Here is a 19,115-nt window from a genome sequence, read left to right as displayed (position 1 = left end):
TAGGCAAGAATGCACACTTCATTGCAATCAGCTCCAACAACCTCAGAATCTTTTAGCATGATATTTTACCAAGGTCTCCAATTTCTGTGGCAGATGGCAGTTTTCATAGATGCAAAATGTTCTAATATATCAGACAAGTTCTGCCTAAAACATCCAACAAAATAGAAATGAGAAGTTGGCCAGGGAATGTTTTAATGTGCTTAAAAATGGATGCTTCCCATTTCATACAGCATAAAAAGGCCAGAGCAGCATGCAAGAGTTTTAAGGCACTCTACCCATCTGGAAGAGGAGTTTTTTCTGCATATATTTTGAGTGACACAACGACAGGCTTGTATCACCACCCCCACTTGAAGAAAAATCCTGCTAGACTGAATACCGGAGATTTGGGTTTCAAAGCTTATATAAGATCATAAAGAAACTGCTATTCTTTAGCAGCCTTAGGCATGCCTAAATCTTGTAAACTTCAATCCACAAGATGCAGAGTGCTCTACCTCCTTAGAAACACTATATTAGAGTGTTCCATCTATAGTCAACAAACATCAAACCAGAACATCTGGGAGCACAATTCATTTGGGTTTGTACACTTAAGTCTGTTGGTATGTATCTGCATGTCATAAATCAACATTATACAGGCAAACATCCAGGGTAACTTGGAAGGGGAAGCAGGACAGCTGTATTATCATGTCACTCTGGGCTACAAGGGGAATTATTCCAGGAAAAGCAGTATCTTGATACAGATACTCTGCTACTGCTACCTGAGTCTGTTTATTCAGTTCCAGGAAGGACTGCATTATGTCACACAGAAATACTTTTTAGGTGTATTTGAGAATCCATTCCTGAATCTCAAGTAGAATGATTTACTTCTTTATTAACTAATCTCTACTAATTTCAGTGCTCTTAAGTTAGTATTTACTGATCATCTGATCTGCACAAAATATCAAGCATCTTAGACTGTTCAGGACTATTGGCATCCAGTGGCATGTGCTCTGTTGGACAGGCAAGGTGTCAAACATTATAGCATATGGGAGAAGTTTTGAGAATTGCTTTACAGTTCCAGTGGAAAACACTGCATCACTATCAGAATTTTATATATAAACTTAACAGTCCCAATTAAAATTTTAATTTTGAAAGTAGTTTAGTTCCAGGGCAGAAGGAGAACGCATAGTCAACACCATGACCATGCATAGCAAATGCTTGAGGGGTAAGGTGACAGGCTCAGGTGCAAATCCCCACTTTGCACTTCTCCCTGCCTTGACACAGTCTTTATTTTATTCCCGGGGGAATACTGAAATATCAGGATGCTTTTCAGGATGGGAGAAACTTTTTCTGCCCAGGTCCACATTTGCAGCTTCTCCAGCTCAGTTATTCCTGATGTCTGAGGGTTGCTTTCAAATCCACCAAAGAGCTTAGAAGGTTTGAGAACGGTGTTTAGTTTTCTTACCCAGAGCAAGCTAGAAGGCATGATGGGGGAATATTTCAGTAATTAGATGTAATATATTTGACAGGTAGATCCAGATTAAATTTTATTAAATTCAATACAAATGCAGATAATAGAAGCAATTTTCTAGATGTTCTAAAAATACAGCTCTATCACTGAAGGCAACGTAAGTTGAATTTGAAAAGCTGCCATTTGGCCACATCTGTAAGCACCTCTGTGCTCTTTCCACTGCTTCACTAAGTCTTTGAGGCTGAGGTTGCCACTTTTCCAGTAGTTTTCCTTTCAGCATTTTTTCAGTTGACTCCCTGGCTGTATTTTCAGTCATCAGCCAATTTACTGCATGTTCCATCCTACATGTGGCACTCTCCTGCTACCTACTTTGACAGGAATTCATATATGGTTATCAGTAGGACAATAGCAGTGTTTAGTACAATGCCTTCACTATTTCCACAACCACCAGAAACTAATTAAGCATGCATAGGGTACTTTAAATTTTTGTTTTGTTGTTTTTTATTTTTTTTTTTCTCTACGTGTTGTTTTTTTTTTTTTTTTTAAGTTCCTGCAGTTGTGATATTCCACACACAGTATGAAAACAACATTCACCTTACACTGGAGTTCTTTGCAGATCAAGAAATTACTAAACTGGTGGAATTCATAGGTAGGATGTTCCTCCAGCAGAACAAGAAACCTAGGGCTGACAGACGACAAATGAATTACCTATTTTCTTTTTGAAAGCTCTAGTGGTAAGCATATAGAACCTAGTCTTTAGCTTTGGGAAAATAAGGAAGAAAAACCATTTGAAAGTTCCTTTCTTCATTGACATTGGCATAGCTCCTTTTGACTGAGAATGAGAGGGACTCCCACGAGTTTTATTTTATTCTCAGGCCAATGTAACAACTCATCTTCTTGAGATTGCTTTTCCATGGAGGGAAATTAGATGCAGCATTAAACTAGATACTTTTTCTTGGAAATGCTGTGTGCTCATCATTTCTCCATTTCACCACAAAAGAATACAAGTACTTAGTTACCTGCTTCTGGTTTTAGACTCATCAATTTTACTAACAATATGTCACTCACATATTCTCCAGTCCCATCTCCTTCAGTCATTTCATTTCTTCAGGCTGATAAGTGAAAACAATAGAATTGATGAGATCACATCCAGACACTAATGAGTGCAATCTAAAACAATTAACATGTCCGTCTGGATGCGCCTTCACTTCGGTTTGGATCAGAAACACAGCTTTGAACACAGTTTACTGATCATCCTCACTCATGTTGCCCAGAGCTCTAGGAGAGTGTTCTTTCAGATGTAACTGCAGCTGGCAGCTGCATTTCAAGGGTACATCTGACATCCTTTGACTGCTACTGAAATGTGCAGCAGTCACATCAGCTCCTCAGCACCAACCCTCCTGTCAAAGAAGGCACTCCTGCTAGGCTGCAGTTCCTGTTCATGTAGACATAAGCTTCCACAGGATTCCCTGTGGAATTTCACTCAGTTCTTCCCTGGATGGGAGCTGAGACCTATACCTACCACAGGGTTCAGGATCCATTACGTGACATGGCCTCTTAGAAGCCAGCAAATTTAATACACAGAAGTGCAACATGGCAGTACTGCTACAAAGTACTTCCTTGGAAAACGAGTGTCCTTCAAAAGCTAGGAGTTAAATCCTAGAATATGTGAGAAATCATTGTTTATATGCCTCTAGCTCAACTGCAGATAAATTAAAACCTTTTAACTCCACTAGGTGGTGTAATTTGTCTTCCTGTCAAATGTCAAAGCATAACAAATATTTCCCCTAATTCTTCATTTCAAGATGAGGCCATAAACATATCATCTGAAAACTGAACCGGGAATCTGGTCTACAAGGGTCAGCTACTTTATCAGGTCATGCTTCTTTGACCTTTTCCATGATTCCTTACAAAAGCTTCTGTCAGCACAGGATAACTTGCTTGTAGAACATTCCTAGATCCATGAAGGAATAAAGTAGGAACCCAAAACAAGAACATCAAGGCCTCCCTCTATTTTCCCATATACCCAGGCATGTTGCCTAGGTATCTAAGCTATTCCAGTGATTTCTGTAATGTATTTTCTACTGCAACATCTCTGGAAGCTCTCTCCTTGGTTTACCTCCAAGTTACAAGATGATGCAGTCAAACATATAGCTGGATCTTTCTTGTCCAGTTATGCTTGCAATTCCATGGCTATAGTTACATACAGAAAAAGCAGAGAATGCCAGCCTGCATAACAGGATGTATCTTAGGGGATATACCCTGGCTAAATGTAACCCTGGTGGCTACAACCCTCTGTCTGGTGCCATTCAACTCTTGACTTCAATTGGAGTCCACACACACACACAAAAAAAAACAAAAAAAAACCCCAAAAAAACAAAACAAAAAAAAAAAAAATACCCAACCAAAAAAAACCCCAAAAAACAAACAAAAAAAACAAACCAAAAAAACCAACAAAAAAACACACCACACACAAAAAAAAAAAAAAACCCCAACAACAACAAAACCAAAAAAAAACCAACCCAAAAAAACCCCAAAAAACCAACTAATCTAGTAAGCAGGATGTTCAATATTCCATGAGCAGTATATCCCTCTTCCTAGAATTCTCTAGCAGCTAAATCACCCCATGGTCCAGCTCTCCCTAAAGTTTAGCAATAAGGAAGCCTGTAATGGAAGAATTTTTACAGTGCTTCCATGATGTCTTGTAGGTATTATGCTTAAATAGAAGCCACAGAACTCAGAAAAACAAACCAGCATGGTTTAAAGCTCAAGACTGAACTGAACAAAATCCATCTGGCATATGGGAGGAAGCTCAGCTATCCTACCAGCTCCAATTGCCCTTCTGCTATCCACCCACAACTCTGCTTGCTTCTCTCAGAAAATGGGTACTGGTAACAGGCATTTTTTAAATAAACACACCCATGAGAATCACAACCAAGGGACACATACAACACACAGGGAATCATGAGCTTTCAGAATGGAAACTTTATGGCACTTCCTCACAGGCTGTACACTTACAGTCTGTAGAGTCCCTATGTTAATTTAGGTTATTTACATATCCAGATGAATTTGAGGCCAGGCAGAGTAGATAACTCTGAAGAGTTATGCTCACCATATCTTCTCCAACCACTGAATTTAAAATACAGGACTGCCTGCTGTGCACTGGAGGGTTTGTTTCTGAATGCAAATTTAACCGTCTCCTCTGTGGATGATTGATGTATGAGAAATCTGAGATATCTGCATCTACAGTTGTGCATGCTACAGACTCCAAAACTGAAAATTTTCTGTTGTATCTGAAAATTTTCTGCTGCATATCTCAAGCTTGAGTAGAAACAAACCCAGGAAGTTCCTCAACAGCTGCAGTAAAGGCTCTAATCTCATTATAAAAAACCTATAAATTGGATTTGTTTCATAGCCACTTCTACAGCTCCCCTTACTCAGGGATAATATAGAGCAGGGTCTGTGCTGTATTTTGTTGACCAAAGTTTCCAAACGTATAGCTCTTCATGGAGCAGAAAAATGGGTAAAGGTCCTTCTTGGTTATACACATACTAAATAAAGGGCCATCTTAATAGCATCATCTTCTGCACATATTTAGCCATAAGAAGAGGAAGAAGCAATCTCTGCAATTGTAAATTTGAACATGTGATAATCTTCACATTAAGTACTAGACTGCTCTTTGAAAAAAAAAGAAACCTAAGAAACAGCACAAGTAAATGTTTACCCATGCCACACAGAGAATGTATATGCTGAGTCCAATTACTGATGTTGATCAATTTAATCCTGATATATAGTCTACTGCAAAATCTCATACCAAGACACTCCTTGACAGCTGTATCAATGTACATAGTTCTATTGTAAAAAAAAAAGCACTCTGTGCTGGGCAAACATATTCTGAAAAATTAGATTAAGCATTTACAGGATTGAGGTTTGTGTACCCTTTAGTCACTTTTATGCCATCATTAGAAAATGCCCCTAAGAAGTGGGTTTGAGGGATTAACAAGGAAAACTTGGCACAGAGAGATATATAACACTGGCATTGCATCAACAACATAACTGCACTCAAGTCTCAGCAAATGCAGGTTTTGCCAACTTCAGTTTGCAAATTTTGACAGCCAGTGGTTGAAACCTGCCCCCATAAAAAACCCATGCCTGGAATGGCATTGCCTATGTTTACACACCCTGAGAAATAAGACTTGGATCTACAAAGGCTTGAGTAACTTCTATTCCCACACACTGGGATGCCTGTTAGAGAAGGTACAGGACACTTGAGACAACAGCAAAGTATCTGGCCACTCTTACAAAGCAAATAAACTTTTATTTAGATGATAAAGGAAAACATAGTTGCAAGAAGAAAGATCTAGGGAGTTTTACTGCTCCCCTGAAATGTAGAGAAGTCCCACAGGCTCCCTGTCAGCATATCAGTGCTTGAGCGAAAGAACAAGCAGGTTCTTTAAATCACAGGCTGAAGTCACTATCTGCATTAACTGCACAGAGATTTCATCTCCAGATTGCCTCCTGATTGATGCAATCTGTGTATGAGGAGTAATCTAAATACTGGATTGCACATATTTGGCAGGTCTTGCACCCGTCTTCGCAGAGAATAGTTTTGTCATAACTTACAATATAGTTACTGTAATACTGCTCAAACAGTGTGCTGTGTGGCATAGACAACTGCTTGACCATTTCATATAGGCTTTCTGGCTTCAAGTCTTCAATGCCGTAAGTTTTAGTCAGGATGTATTCTAATTTCCAGTTTGATTCATTTTTCTTGTTGGCGTCTCTGAGGTCCAAGTAAAACTGCCAAAGATCCTACAGTTAAAAAAAAAAAAAAAGAAAAAAACAAAGAAAGAAAACGTAGGCACTGCTGTATTGCTTTCTTCCCTGCTTCATTAAATCTCTGGAGTGATATATTGATTAGGAAGCTGTCACTCCTCATTATTCACATGTGAATAGAAGGTCACGTCCCACCCCAAGAGCTGGGCTTACACCCAAAGCTGGTACTTGCAGAGTGGTAATGGTGGGGGGATGGGGAGGAGAAGAAAAAGGAGCCACAAAGGCAGCAGTGGCAGTGTTAGAGGTCTTTCCTGTCCAAACTCCACAACATTCGTGTCTGCCTTAGGAGCGGGGCAAAAGGGTGAGAGCCAGAAGTTTCTTTTCTGCAGGCACTACTTGAGGGGCAGAATGGACAGAAAAAGAACGGCTCAAGGAGAAGTTAAGGAAAAGGAGGGATGCCGATGCAGGAGTGAAATCTGCACAACAAAGGAGCAGCCTGAATTAGCATAGGTCTCCAAAGAGAAACCCCAGTCCCAATCAAACTGCAGGGTGCATTGTCACTGAACTCGGCAGGGTCAAGACTTTATCCTGAATTACAGAAAGTCTAAACCATTCACAGCCAAAATAATTACACAGGATTCACTTTGTCTCCAAAAATCAGATGAAACTACAAAGTAGAAGTCTTCTACTTTTTATTTTCCTTCTAAATGTATCTAACATTTCCTGTAAAAACTCTTTATAGGAAGTTTCATGATTACAAAAGACATCATATGATTAAAAGTTCTTTCTTCATCAGCTCTTTTACACCCTTTAGAAACATTTCATGGGCTGCATCCTAAAACTCGAGCTATCACCAGCAAACAACATTGGTATGTAAGCATGCCAAGGATTTAGGTGAACCTCTTTCACTCTTGCAGAGCTCCCTGCAAATAGTTTTAGGATTTTGCCCAGAAAAATTCTGTCTTTCATCCTACATCATAAGAATATTCGATACAGAGCAGAGTACTGGGTAGTTCTGCAGGCACAGAAAGACCAACCAAGTTCTCTTTCAGATTTCCTTTCCTTTGCCCAGGAAGAAAAACTGAGAGCAGGCACCAAAATTCCGTCACCAGCAGCCATAATACTACAAAGGCTAACATCTTCCTGTAATTTTTACTGACACTATAATGTCTTAAACAATGCTTTAAAATCTTTACTTACCAGCAAACTATAGTCAAAAAGATCATACTGATACAATCTGACACCAGGGTTATTGGACTCTGTTTGCAATACACTCTTCACTGGGGTTACAGCAGGTGCCACAAACAAGGAATTGACTGGCTTTTCTGCAGAAAAATGGAAGTTGAGGAGACAGTTTCCTTCCAATATTTCTTTTTCAAACAAATGTTTTTGTAGAGTACCAACACAGCAAAAACAAGAGTGACAGGCTTAAAGACATTAGAATTTTTTCCACCTAATTTAGCTGCATCACTGTGAACTGCCATACTTCCAATGGATAGACTAAACCCTGTGTGGAATACCACAGTACCCACTCCAGTGTGTACCACTGTCCATACTAGAGGCTTCCCAACCACTTCAACTGCCTGTGCAAAATTGCAAAATGATCTTGTCTATATGTGAAGTCTGTATTTTGTATATTTCTACTAAAGATATATTTTAAAAGTTTAGTTGCTGATTCCATACAGTATGTTACATGCTGTTTTATGTATTTAGGATGTTATTAGAAACACCAGGGTCTGTTTCATCACCTGACCCTTAGTAGCCCAGCACCAACTGTGTGAACACTGACCTTTACAGCAACTGAAACATGAGGATGTGACTTTTATTGGGACAGAGTGTGCAGGTGAGTACATTGGGAAGCTCTCTGTGGAACAAAAAGGAAGGCCTAACTATTCCCATCTCTGACAGTGTCACAGCAGTGAAATCACAAGGTCAACCTCCACATATAGGCAGAAGTTTTGGAAGTTTGGAAATCAGTAGATTCTTCTGGAGAAAATACAGATGAGTTCTATGTCAGTACACTGGTGCTGGCTGCAATATTGCATTTATCTTGAATTCTCTGGAATTTTGTCAAGAGGAAAATGTCCTGAATAGAAGATAATCTAAAACTGTACAGGCAAACACAATGTGTATTTGATTACTATTTAAATTTTGTCAAGAGATGTAAAATTACTAAAATAATTGGGAAGTGGTTACTTGCACATGCAAGCTTTAATGACAAACACCAAGATCAGTCTGTTCCCAGTGAAATTTGCAGTAGAGATTATGATTTCATGAATAAATGGGATAATAAGTGTAAAAAATAAAGGTATAAGACTGCATTGAGCATCACTTGAAAGAAAAAAATAAAGAAGCCACTTCTTTCATTGGGCTGGATTTCTTTTTACTAGAGATTAACACCATGTAAAAAGGTAAAAATTTGGAGTAGTATGACCTAGTTAGCATTTTGGACATTGCTCATATGAGTTCATACAAATCATAGAAGGAGAGCCACTTAACATTTGGGTATTTTACATAAATCAAAGCAATGAAACTCTTACTGTGTTCTACAGTAAAGAAAAAAAATTGTTAGAATTCTCCTGTTAGAGATGCTAAGAGTGCTCCATATGGCCATGCCCATGCTTAGAACTAAAGGGATTTCAAAGCAATAAACAAAAATTTCAACGTGGGTGATTTTCTTGAAGGGAAATTAGCTGATCTAAGAGATGCAACAGGCAGAGACTTTCTTTCCCCTACCTCCTGCTTACCCTTATCTTAATTAACTTTGAAGCAGCAGGGAACTCAGCAGAGAGGCACAGTAATGATGCAGGAAATACAAGAACATAGAGCATGTCTAGCTGGCCTGAGAACATTCCCTTTGACACATTACACAATAGCAACTGGCTGGTATAATTTGCCCATGTCACTGTGAGAGCAGAGAGGAAAGACTAGAAACTCTTGTCTAGGCATAAGCATTCATTAAAAAAAAAAAAATAGGAAGCTTGGGGAGTCTCTGCTGACATCAACAGAAAAAGACAGTCACCCTTGCAAGGTTCTCTTTGGAAATAAAATTGGGGTGTGTGAGACTTGAGCTCCTGCAGATAAATAACACTATTTCCCAATTCCCTTTTTTCAATTATTTGTAACACAGACTGACTAGAAAGAGCATGCAAGAAAGTATTAATTTGCTTTTAGTCAGGAAGAAGAAGTTCAAAAGTCAACAAGCATCATTACCTTCTTCATCCAGGAGGATCATGATACTATCTCTATGGGTATGTCCAAAAAACTGGCCCGCAATAACACTACTGTACTTGCGAAAAATCTTTACCAGTCTCTCATTGTAATACTCCCTGATAGCTGTAGTATTCCTTGCATATGGCAAGTATCCTACTGGGACATGACCTATTATATACACCTAAGGAATTAAATACAGAAACCACAATTAGCACCTTCATTTGAAACTTATAATCTTAGCTGTATCCTAGAAGTGGTCACCACAGTTTCATAATAATGCTGCCTTTAAAAATGCCATTCTAAAAGCTGTAGATCATGACAGTTTTTCTAATATAAAATCCCAACAGTAAAATTGCTTAAGTTCATAATATCAATTTAGTATCTTACTGGGGAGAAAAAATGTTCCGCTAAATCTATGCATGATTTTAGGTCTAAGGAAAATGTTATCAATTACTTCAAATGAAAAAAGTAAGTTACTAGGGCAAAGCTTATAATCTGGCATCTCAAGGGGACACAAGAAGAAAAATTATGTTTGAGTATTACAAAGTCTGCACCAGAGAGTCAGAGAGTCACCAGAAACATGGATAACTGGTTAAACCCCTCTGGCTGAGTTAAAGACTTAGCGCCAACTGCACACACCAACTAATATGCTGCAGGGTTTCCTGAGGAAAGGAAATCTCTCCTTTCTCCTGACTGCGATATAATATTCTAAAATTGCAACACTGTAGCAAAATGGAAACATGTTTCAAATTAAACACCATTGCTCAGATGATGATCCAATCCCCACACCAATCAATCAATCAATCAATCAGGAGCCAACAATTTAAACCTTCACTTCAAAACCTGTGTATTAAAAGACAAGTTATTATAACACTCAAATCATAGCAATTACTGCAGATTGACTAAGTTTTGTGGCTGATAAATTCTCTTCTAATTTCTATTTCTGATACCTTAAATTACATTACAATGCAAATAAAATATGCTGGATTTTGTCTCAGGTCAACAGCATGTTTTAAATTAAAGGCTATCTGTAAAAAGGTCAGAAACTGACTTCTACAGTTTACTACCTGGTAGGAGAGAAAAGGTATTTTACTGTATAATTTGAGAAACTTCATTCAACTGGTTTATTAACTGCTGCAGTAAAATGGGCATATTAAAGAAGGAATGATTAGAAAATAAAATTTTGACTTTGCAGTATCTTCATCAGCATTATTAGTCTTCTAGAAGCATGTTTATACTTTCATTATCTCTACTTCTTCATTCTTTTTTTTTTTTTTTCCAAAATTGAAACAAATAATGATAGCTTCTGTTCCTGATCCCTACCTTTTCCTTCTTTTGTGAAGAGATTTCAAGTATTTCCTCCAGCCAGGCAAACTGGTTGGCTGGGTCAGTGATATTCACAGTTGCCTTGTTAGGGCTGTAATATAAATTTGTGTTCAGACTGATTATCCTGAGTGGTTGATGGCTATTACTGGATTCAAACAGCTGCGTGTAAAAGCCACCTGTGAAAATAAGACCAACATCATATGACAAATTAAAGGCTTCAAAGCACAACTCTACAATCAAAGTACACCACTGACAAAACACCCAACCTTCCTCCTTCTAATAGAATATCATGCTTATTCAAGCCACAGACACCTTATCATAACAGAACATGTTAACAATGTTTCAGCCACATTTTATTAGAAGTTGACACTGAATTATTTACTAATTATTGCCTGTATTATTTTTGTGTTGATTTGACAGTAATTAGATGCAATTATTCAACTGACACAGAAAAAGTGCCCTGTAATATTTCTTCTACTTTGACAGATACAGTTGCTGTTAAAGGTCCATACTTCTTGAAATACAGCAAACATACAGGCTCCTTCAGGAAGAACTGTTTGAGTTTAGTAGCCTTCTACTTAGAAAGTCATTTAACTTCAGAACTGATGATATGATGAAAAATAAGGATCACATTTTTCAATCCTTGTTCCCAAAATTCTCTATGGCATGCTGAGCTTCTTCAATAGGTAACTTCATAGTTCATGGACTTCAATGGAGCCATGGCAACAGAAGCATGCAATATACTTTAACTGCCTCCTTGAATTTTACTATCCTTATCCAAGTTTCTACTTCCACTCTTATCCAGAGTTTGCTCTCATTCAGGACACAAAAACACAAATTAAACTTCCAAATCTCTAATGTTTGACTGGATTGGAAACTGGGTTGAACTTTTCAGTCCTTTGCTAAAAGGAAAAATTCTAATTAGGATATAATTATTCTTCTAGTTCAGTAAGTTGCATACAATTACATATAGCATAATCACCACAGCTATGTGCTATCATAACCTAAATAAAAATGTACCTATTCAGTATGCTCTGAAATACATATACCATTAAAATAGAAACAACATTTTAACAGTTTTTTTCCCCAAAGTAAAGTTTTCGTGTGTATCATATGCCCTCATCTAAAAAGTGTTATGAGGTCTCAGAAGCAGAAAGGTATTTCACATGCATTGGTACGAAGTTAATAACACTAGACATGTTACAAGAAGTGAAAATATTGCAAAAGAAAGTAATAAATATATTCTGAATATAGGCATTGCCATTCAAAAAATAAGTAACTTCTTCCAGGAGAAGCATTACAGATAATCCATTGTTCTGACTCATCCTATGAGACTTAGCTAAACAAATAGCACAAATCCACAGAAACATTAATTCTCTAAGTCCTAGCTTCACAATGTATTACTGCCATACTTTACCTCTTCTGAAGGTATTGATTGCTTCATCACTTAGCCAAGGTTTCCAGAAATCTGCTACAGCATTGTAAACTTCACTGGTAGTTACAGGAAGCTGGTCCTGTGAGAGAGGAGAACCTGCCTAAGTCTTAGTATTCAGACACAAAGGCAAAAAAACACTAAATAATCCTGCTTGACCTCTTACATAACATGTAAGCGTATCCAGTCATCACCAGGAGGAATTCAAGAAAGAAAAAAACCAATTTCTGAATATCTAGTATTGCTGATCAGGAACAAATGCCTAAACTTAGAACTGACTCCATGGCCTTGTTAATGCATTATTAAACTAATGCCAGAAATACGTCAAGCCTTAAGAATACAGTAAAATGAAAAACCATACATTCTGCAAAATTAATGAATATCAAAGTCTAAAAATAAAGTCTTTTGGATTAATATAAGTTTCTTTTTCAAATAACTTGGGTTTCATAGCAGCTCCTCAAAACTCCACTTCTGCCCTCAGAAACATTCTGGTGAAATTTGGAAATGTTTTCGTGATGTCTTTTTTTCTCATAAGAAAGCATTTAAAAATGTACAAGAGAAAGTTTTATCAATGTTTTCTCCCACTGGCTTTAGTTAGGACTGTAGCACTCTTCAGTCTGAGCCACAGGCTGATGAAACCCATGCTCTGATCTAACCCTGACAGGAAGATACCAGCCTGTCCTTGCCTTTCTTAAAATATCTGGAGTCTTGGTGCTAGAAGGAAAAACACAGGGGTTGAAAAAATTGCAGTGCATGTTTTCTTAAACATAAAATTTGACCTTTCTAAGCTCTTTGAAACTAAACCTACATTAACATTATTATAGGTTTAGGCAGTAAGTCTCTGTCTAGGAGCAGAGAAATCAGACCTCTGTTGAGACACTTGTTGATTGCAGTGCCCAGACATGAGTTGTCAGGACAACTTTGAGCCAGAGCTAGCAGGCACTAACAGACACAGCAAAAACCTGATTCCAGATAAGAGGCCGTGTAATGGATTAAAGGTGCTTTGGCCCAGGAACATCAGTGCTCTCTGAACTGCTAAAAACAGTATGGGGATTTGTTTTAAGCAGGAGCAAGAGTGTGAAATAAGTCTATGCAGAAAGGCTGAGGTCACAATATATGATCTGAAAGGTATCCCAATGCTTGATCAACTTGAATAGTATTTTTAACATATTCTGAAAGAAAAATCACCCAGGACAGTTCAGTTGTTAAGACAGACAGCTCAGAACACAAGAGGGCAATAAAATTCTTTGGTTCATGGTAAGTGCACAGATTTGACACTTGCTTTAGAACAGCCTACAGTATGTGTCTTGCTCCATTATTGCTCCCAGTCTACAGGACAGTTGCCAAGCATGTCCATATGAAAAAAAAGAAATATCATAAAGAGCAAAAAACAAACATTAAAAAATTGAAGAAGTTGAAATGACCCCATAGTGAGGATTGTCTGATCCCATTCTTTTTCAAACAATAACTGACAAACATGCAGTCCTGCACATTGGTGAAGAATTCCACCATTTCAAAGTATCACAGAAACACTCCTGAGTGGTGTTGTGCAGGGAGAACTAACAACATTCGCCAGTTATTCCAATCACCAGCTTGTTTCAATTTTCTATTTGCTGCTCATCTACCCCTCCTGAGCATCTTTTCTTCCTGTCTTTAGATTTAATTTCACAAACAAAATTCATACTTGTTGAAAAAGTCCCTACATTCTTTGTTTACAAGGCTTTTGTACAGTTTTTTTCTCTATCAAAGGAGATTGCTGAATAACAACAATTCTCTGCTAAGACATTTTTAAAACTGAAACAAAGTGAACACGAAACACTTCATGACACTTCAGTTCAGGTGTTATTTATCAAAATATTTTCCCAGTCATTTCTAGTGAATCAACCTGTCCCCGTGTCAGTGCATATGAAAAGCCAAAGCTTTACCACCACAGTAAGAGCACCAAGGACTGAAGTCACAGCTTGGTTTGTGCACTCATACTTCCAATGTATATCTAGCTGTTATTTTGTCTCTCACATTTCCTTTGCCTTGTCTCTCAGCACCTCTGCTTGGCCCCTATTTGGACACCACTAACTCCAGCAATGACACGGGCTGTCACATAATCACCTGCTGCACCAGCCTACATCCTGACAGGCCTAATAAATACCACAGAAAGCTGGAATACAAGCCTTGAGGGTGTGAAGGGGTGTTACTGAATTCCCATGAGAAATTTCAAACAAAATACTTCAGCTGACTTGCTTCACATCCCTTCCGATCCCCTCACATCCAATGACAGCATTTGCTTCTGATCCAGTGTGCTGCCAGATCGACCCACAAACCACTTTAAAGGACAAATGAAGCAACTGTTTACTTTGGAGTATGCCAAGAACAATATTCAGCACAGTCAAAGTGAAAAAGCACCATCCTCAGCTGCACAAAACTAGTGAATCATCAATGTGATTATATCTGAATGTCCAATGAGGAAAGGAAAGTAGACATATTTTTAATAGCAGTGACAAAACTATGGGAACTTTACAAAAATTCTGCCATTACTTTAGCTAAAAAACAACAACAACAACAACAACAAAAAAATCTAGTGTTGCCAGCTGACAGATTTCCAGTAGGCCTTTGAGTAGGCTTTGAAACTTACCACAGGCTCACAGGTCCATTAATGATGTCACTTCTGATAGATTTAAGTTACTGTATACACAGGCATGAGATACACAGTAAGGAAAAGTGTGTGTGCATTAGCTACATTGACACGTGGTGGTTCTAGCCATGAGGAACGATTAGTGATAAATTTGTGTGACCTCAGGCCATGTACAGATTCTACCTGGCATCAACATTTCCTTAGGTAAGAGCACAGAGAGAGTGATGTAGATTCTGTTCTAGAGTGGAACTACTTATAATATTAAATGCTAACTGAAGAGGTGTAGAATTCTGTTTCCAGAATAACAGTTACACATAATTAACTCTTATTTTTCAGATGTACTTTCCCAGGATTTAGGAATGCACTCAATATGATGTATGAACAAATTTCTAACTTGTTTTACCTGTGGCCAGTAGTCATGATTGCCTAAGGCTGGGAAAACCTGAAGATCTGGAAAGAAATTACGAATTGTAGAACTCAGATTGCCAATGATGCTAATGACCAACTTTGTGGAGAGCTCTTTTACAGGAACATGAGGAGGGCTATCTCTGAAAAAGGAAAAGGCTTGATTAACAAAGGTTTGTTAGCAACATAAGGAAGGCAAAAAAGTCTGCAAACACATCTATATTCTAGCATGTAACATTACTATACACTCTTATTAAAATCACAGAGTCAAAGCTCTCTGCAAAGGCTTTGCTTAAAAAAACACGAACAAGTAGATTTGTTTAGACAATGCCTATCCTATGATTCATATTTATAATAATGAAGATTTCTTAGACATTAAAGTCATAATTTTGAGCTACTGTGCAGTTTGCATTATATATCTTTCATCACCTGCATATCATTGCCAGTTCCTTTTTTCCCTTTTAACAATATCCTGTTGAAAATTAAGTACAAGAAGGTAAGTGAAATAGATTAATTGCCTTCATATATTTCTTAACACTCTTTCCCAGCAAAAATAAGTGATATAACAAACAAACTAGTTCTCACACTCAAAAATACTAATCTCTTTGATAAATTATCTATTGATGTATGCCTTTAAGAAATTGTGTGATGGTAGAACTGAGAGTTCTATGGCAGAAGGGTAAATCAATGCTGTCTTTTATGAATACCTAGAAAATAACAAGACACAGTACTATGCCTTGATAGCATAGTACTATGAAGCCACTCCCTTTCACACTTCTTTGTCTGGTCCCACTGCTACGGCACAAAGCCTCACAGGTAACATCTCCATGAGACAGTACTATTAAGCACACTTTATATACTGAAGACTGGAACAGGAAAGGTAAATGTTCTTACTCAACAGAGGCCTGCAATGAGTCAGTTACTCTTACGACCTTTCCTTTTGCTTTTTCTACTTCCCACCCTCCCTGCACCATTTCTATTAACTCACACTAATATAGCCACATGCTAACTATCACAATGAACAGTCCTGCAGTTATTACAGAGATCAAAGTCTGTTCCTGAGGCCTTATATTCTCTCTCAGTCTTGTACTTAGTAGCCATTTGGACAACTAAAGGGACAACTAGCATTAATGAGATACTGAACTCAAATCTGTTGGTGCAAATACAAACTTGTGAGTTGCCACACTATCTGGCTATCCAGCTTTAACTGCAGAGTGACTTGAACACTTACCCTGTCCAAATCATGAATGAAACCTGCTCTTTTGAATCATTCATGAATGCAAATGCTGACAAAATAAGTTGATAAGGAGAATCACACAAAAAGTCTCCAAAAGGGCCTGGGTTGGAGGCATTGACTCCTTTGGAAGAAGAACAAACTTTGGTGCGATCAGGGGTAATGTGGTAAGTCGGATCTAAATGTAGGTCAGATACATGCCAGAATTGCCCTGTTTTCAAAAAACAAAGATTACAGGAAATGCATTATTTGCATTTGAACTGGATATACAGGGTAATGCCAAGTTTACTCCAGTTTATTTACTGTTACTACTATTCAAAGTTAACAAATTGTTGATTAGCCTGTCTGATAAGCGTAGGCAAGTTCTTCCTGAGAAGTCCTTCAAGTACACTGCTTAGAAAAACTGAAAACAGAAACAGAGGCACGGCTTTATGCTGCTCACCAAAAATGAAATGGAGATTGGAAGGAACTGAAAAATCAGCTCCTTTTCATTAACAGCAATCGGGAAACTGGATAGTGGAGAAGGCAATAGAAGGACTTCTCTACTCCATTTGAAAAGAAAGGGAGCTGCTTTTAAATTATTTTTTCCAGAACTTCCCTGGCTGGAAGCTACTGTAAAAAATGACAAGAAAGGTGTCTCGAAAGAAAGGCAAGAAACAGCATGTGTGCAGAGACTGGGCTTCTCACCATAGAGCAGTGTGTCAGCCTTCACTGACTCACTACTTTCCAGGCTGACATGCTCTCAGCCACTGTTACATAGCACGGCATGGAGAAAGGAGCTGAGGAGTGTAGGAATGTGCTGAATAAGATGAATGAAAACTGTATTAAGACTATCAGCCTTCAAGTTTCATGTAAAATAAGATTAATTTCTTTCTGTCAATTTCAAAGCACTTGGTAAAGGCACACATGTATCTGGGGCAGTGGTTGTGAAACAGGGACAGATATAAATTGATTTTTCCCAAGGTCACACGCTAAACTCTATGGCTGAGCAAGCACCACACGACTGTACCCCATGGAGTTTTATTTCAGGAATCAAAGACCAGAGGTGATCTTCCAAATCTCTAAAATTGTGACGCCTACCAACAGGAGACAAGACAAACACCGCTGCATGCTTGTTCTGAGGAAAGTGTGAGTAACACGGAATGAGAACTCAGTGGGAAACCATTTCGCAGCACTCACCAGCACGCACTCCCCGAGCGGGGATCAGGCCAGGCAGAGCGTGTGTTTTCTGCCAGGCAGCCCAGCTCAGCCCAGCCTAGCCCAGTCCAGCACAGCACAGCCCAGCCCAGCCCAGCTCAGCCCAGCCTAGCCCAGCCTAGCCCAGCCCAGCCCAGTCCAGTCCAGCCCAGCCCAGCCCAGCCCAGCCCAGCCCAGCCCCCAAGCGCGCTGTTTGCAGTGCGTGCCTCGGGACACCGCGCCAGAGGCAGGGCAGGGCTCACCTCACTTCACCCCCGGCCTGCCCGGGCAACTAAATATAAACCCCGTGTAACCCCCGAACCTCAAAAGAGCCTTGTTGACTGATTTAGAGGTCACGTGTGGCCGAAGTCAGTTTGGATAGGGAATGCTACGGCAGCAGGTTGTGTGCGGGCAGCAGTGCCAGGGGGAGGGGAAGGAGCCGCAAGCGGGGACAGCGCAGCCCGCGCACCCCCCCCGTCCCACGCCGCCGGGCTGTGGCGGCCCCCGGCCGGGCCTCCCTCGCAGGGCCGCCCCTCACCCGCCTCCCCCGCCCTCCACGGGCAGCCCCGGCCGGGCCCCTCAGCCGCTGACCCCCGGCCGACTCACCCACGGCGGAGCGGGGCCGCTGCGGGCCGGCCGGCGCCGCCTCCAGCGCGGAGCAGAGCAGCGCCAGCCCCAGCGCCACCCGCAGCTCCATGTCGGCCGTGCGGGAGCGCCCGGCCCGCCGACGGCTCCAGTCGTGTGACTGCCCCGGCGGCCGGCAAAGAGGCGAGCCCCGGACGGCTTGTGCAAGCCCCGGCCCGCCGCGGGGCCGCCGGAAACCACCGCGCCCCGCCCGCACCTCTCGGGGCCAGAAGCTGCCCCAGGCCGCCACCCCGCTGTCGGACTGTCGCCTTGAGCCGGCCGTGCCCGGGGTGACCTTCAGGAGGTGCCACCCCCGGGTCAGCGCTAAGGAGCTCGCAGGAGCCAAGCCTGGCCGCGGGCACGGCTGAACTCGGGGCACCGGCTGATGCGAGGCAGCCTGAAGGAAGGCTGTGCTCGACACCCCGCACGAGTCTCAAGCATCTCTTAGAAGGAAGGTTTCTCATGGCATACATGTAAAAATGGATCCCGATTACTTAAAAGGCTTTAAAAAACAAAACAAAGCAAAAACCCAAACGCACCCAGCTTGATAAAAAACACTATCAAGTACACCTTTAATGCAGCTTAAGAGTGATGAGGTATATTGTAAATACAAGTCTCCACTGCCAAGGCTTTCAGAACTGCTGTTTATTGAAGTCAGAGTAGTTCCATATGGAGGAAGAGTACTTGGTGTCAGTTTTAGGAGAAGATCACAATAATGATGTCATGAATCCTGTGGCTACCCTGAAATGTCCCATTGCTCACTGTGCTGTTCCTGTCAGGGCTGTGCAAAGCTGTGTCAGCAGCAGCTGGAAGTCCCGTTTGTCAGTATATTTCTCTCTTTTCTGCTCTGAGC

At 40.1% G+C, this 19,115-nt stretch overlaps 1 protein-coding gene across 1 annotated transcript; it reads right to left on the bottom strand.

The window, feature by feature from the left end:
* Positions 1 to 5,745: 5,745 nt before the first annotated feature.
* On the bottom strand, positions 5,746 to 18,576 carry SMPDL3A (sphingomyelin phosphodiesterase acid like 3A). The gene is made up of 8 exons (XM_041469981.1): positions 18,245 to 18,576; positions 16,460 to 16,673; positions 15,227 to 15,371; positions 12,180 to 12,276; positions 10,760 to 10,938; positions 9,437 to 9,617; positions 7,424 to 7,548; positions 5,746 to 6,259 (listed from the first exon to the last, which is right to left on the bottom strand). The coding sequence occupies exons 1-8, from the start codon at positions 18,333 to 18,335 to the stop codon at positions 5,948 to 5,950; spliced, it is 1,344 nt and encodes a 447-aa protein (XP_041325915.1). The 5' UTR covers positions 18,336 to 18,576; the 3' UTR covers positions 5,746 to 5,947.
* Between the last annotated feature and the right edge of the window lie 539 nt (positions 18,577 to 19,115).

The sequence above is a fragment of the Pyrgilauda ruficollis genome, unplaced genomic scaffold (assembly GCF_017590135.1).
Source record: "Pyrgilauda ruficollis isolate IOZ18807 unplaced genomic scaffold, ASM1759013v1 scaffold24, whole genome shotgun sequence".
In the NCBI taxonomy this organism is placed as follows: Eukaryota; Metazoa; Chordata; class Aves; order Passeriformes; family Passeridae; genus Pyrgilauda; species Pyrgilauda ruficollis.
The sequence above is the reverse complement of the archived record's forward strand: the minus strand, read 5'-3'. Positions and strand labels throughout refer to the sequence as shown.

What these genes read in the sequence shown, in the direction of transcription:
- SMPDL3A (XM_041469981.1), bottom strand. Translation starts at nt 18,335, where the DNA reads ATGGAGCTGCGGGTGGCGCTGGGGCTGGCGCTGCTCTGCTCCGCGCTG. An exon ending in ATCATGACTACTGGCCACAG is followed by an intron (nt 12,277 to 15,226) that starts GTAAAACAAGTT and finishes CCTCTCTCACAG; the next exon opens with GACCAGCTTCCTGTAACTAC. An exon ending in GATCCTCCTGGATGAAGAAG is followed by an intron (nt 7,549 to 9,436) that starts GTAATGATGCTT and finishes ATTTTTCTGCAG; the next exon opens with AAAAGCCAGTCAATTCCTTG.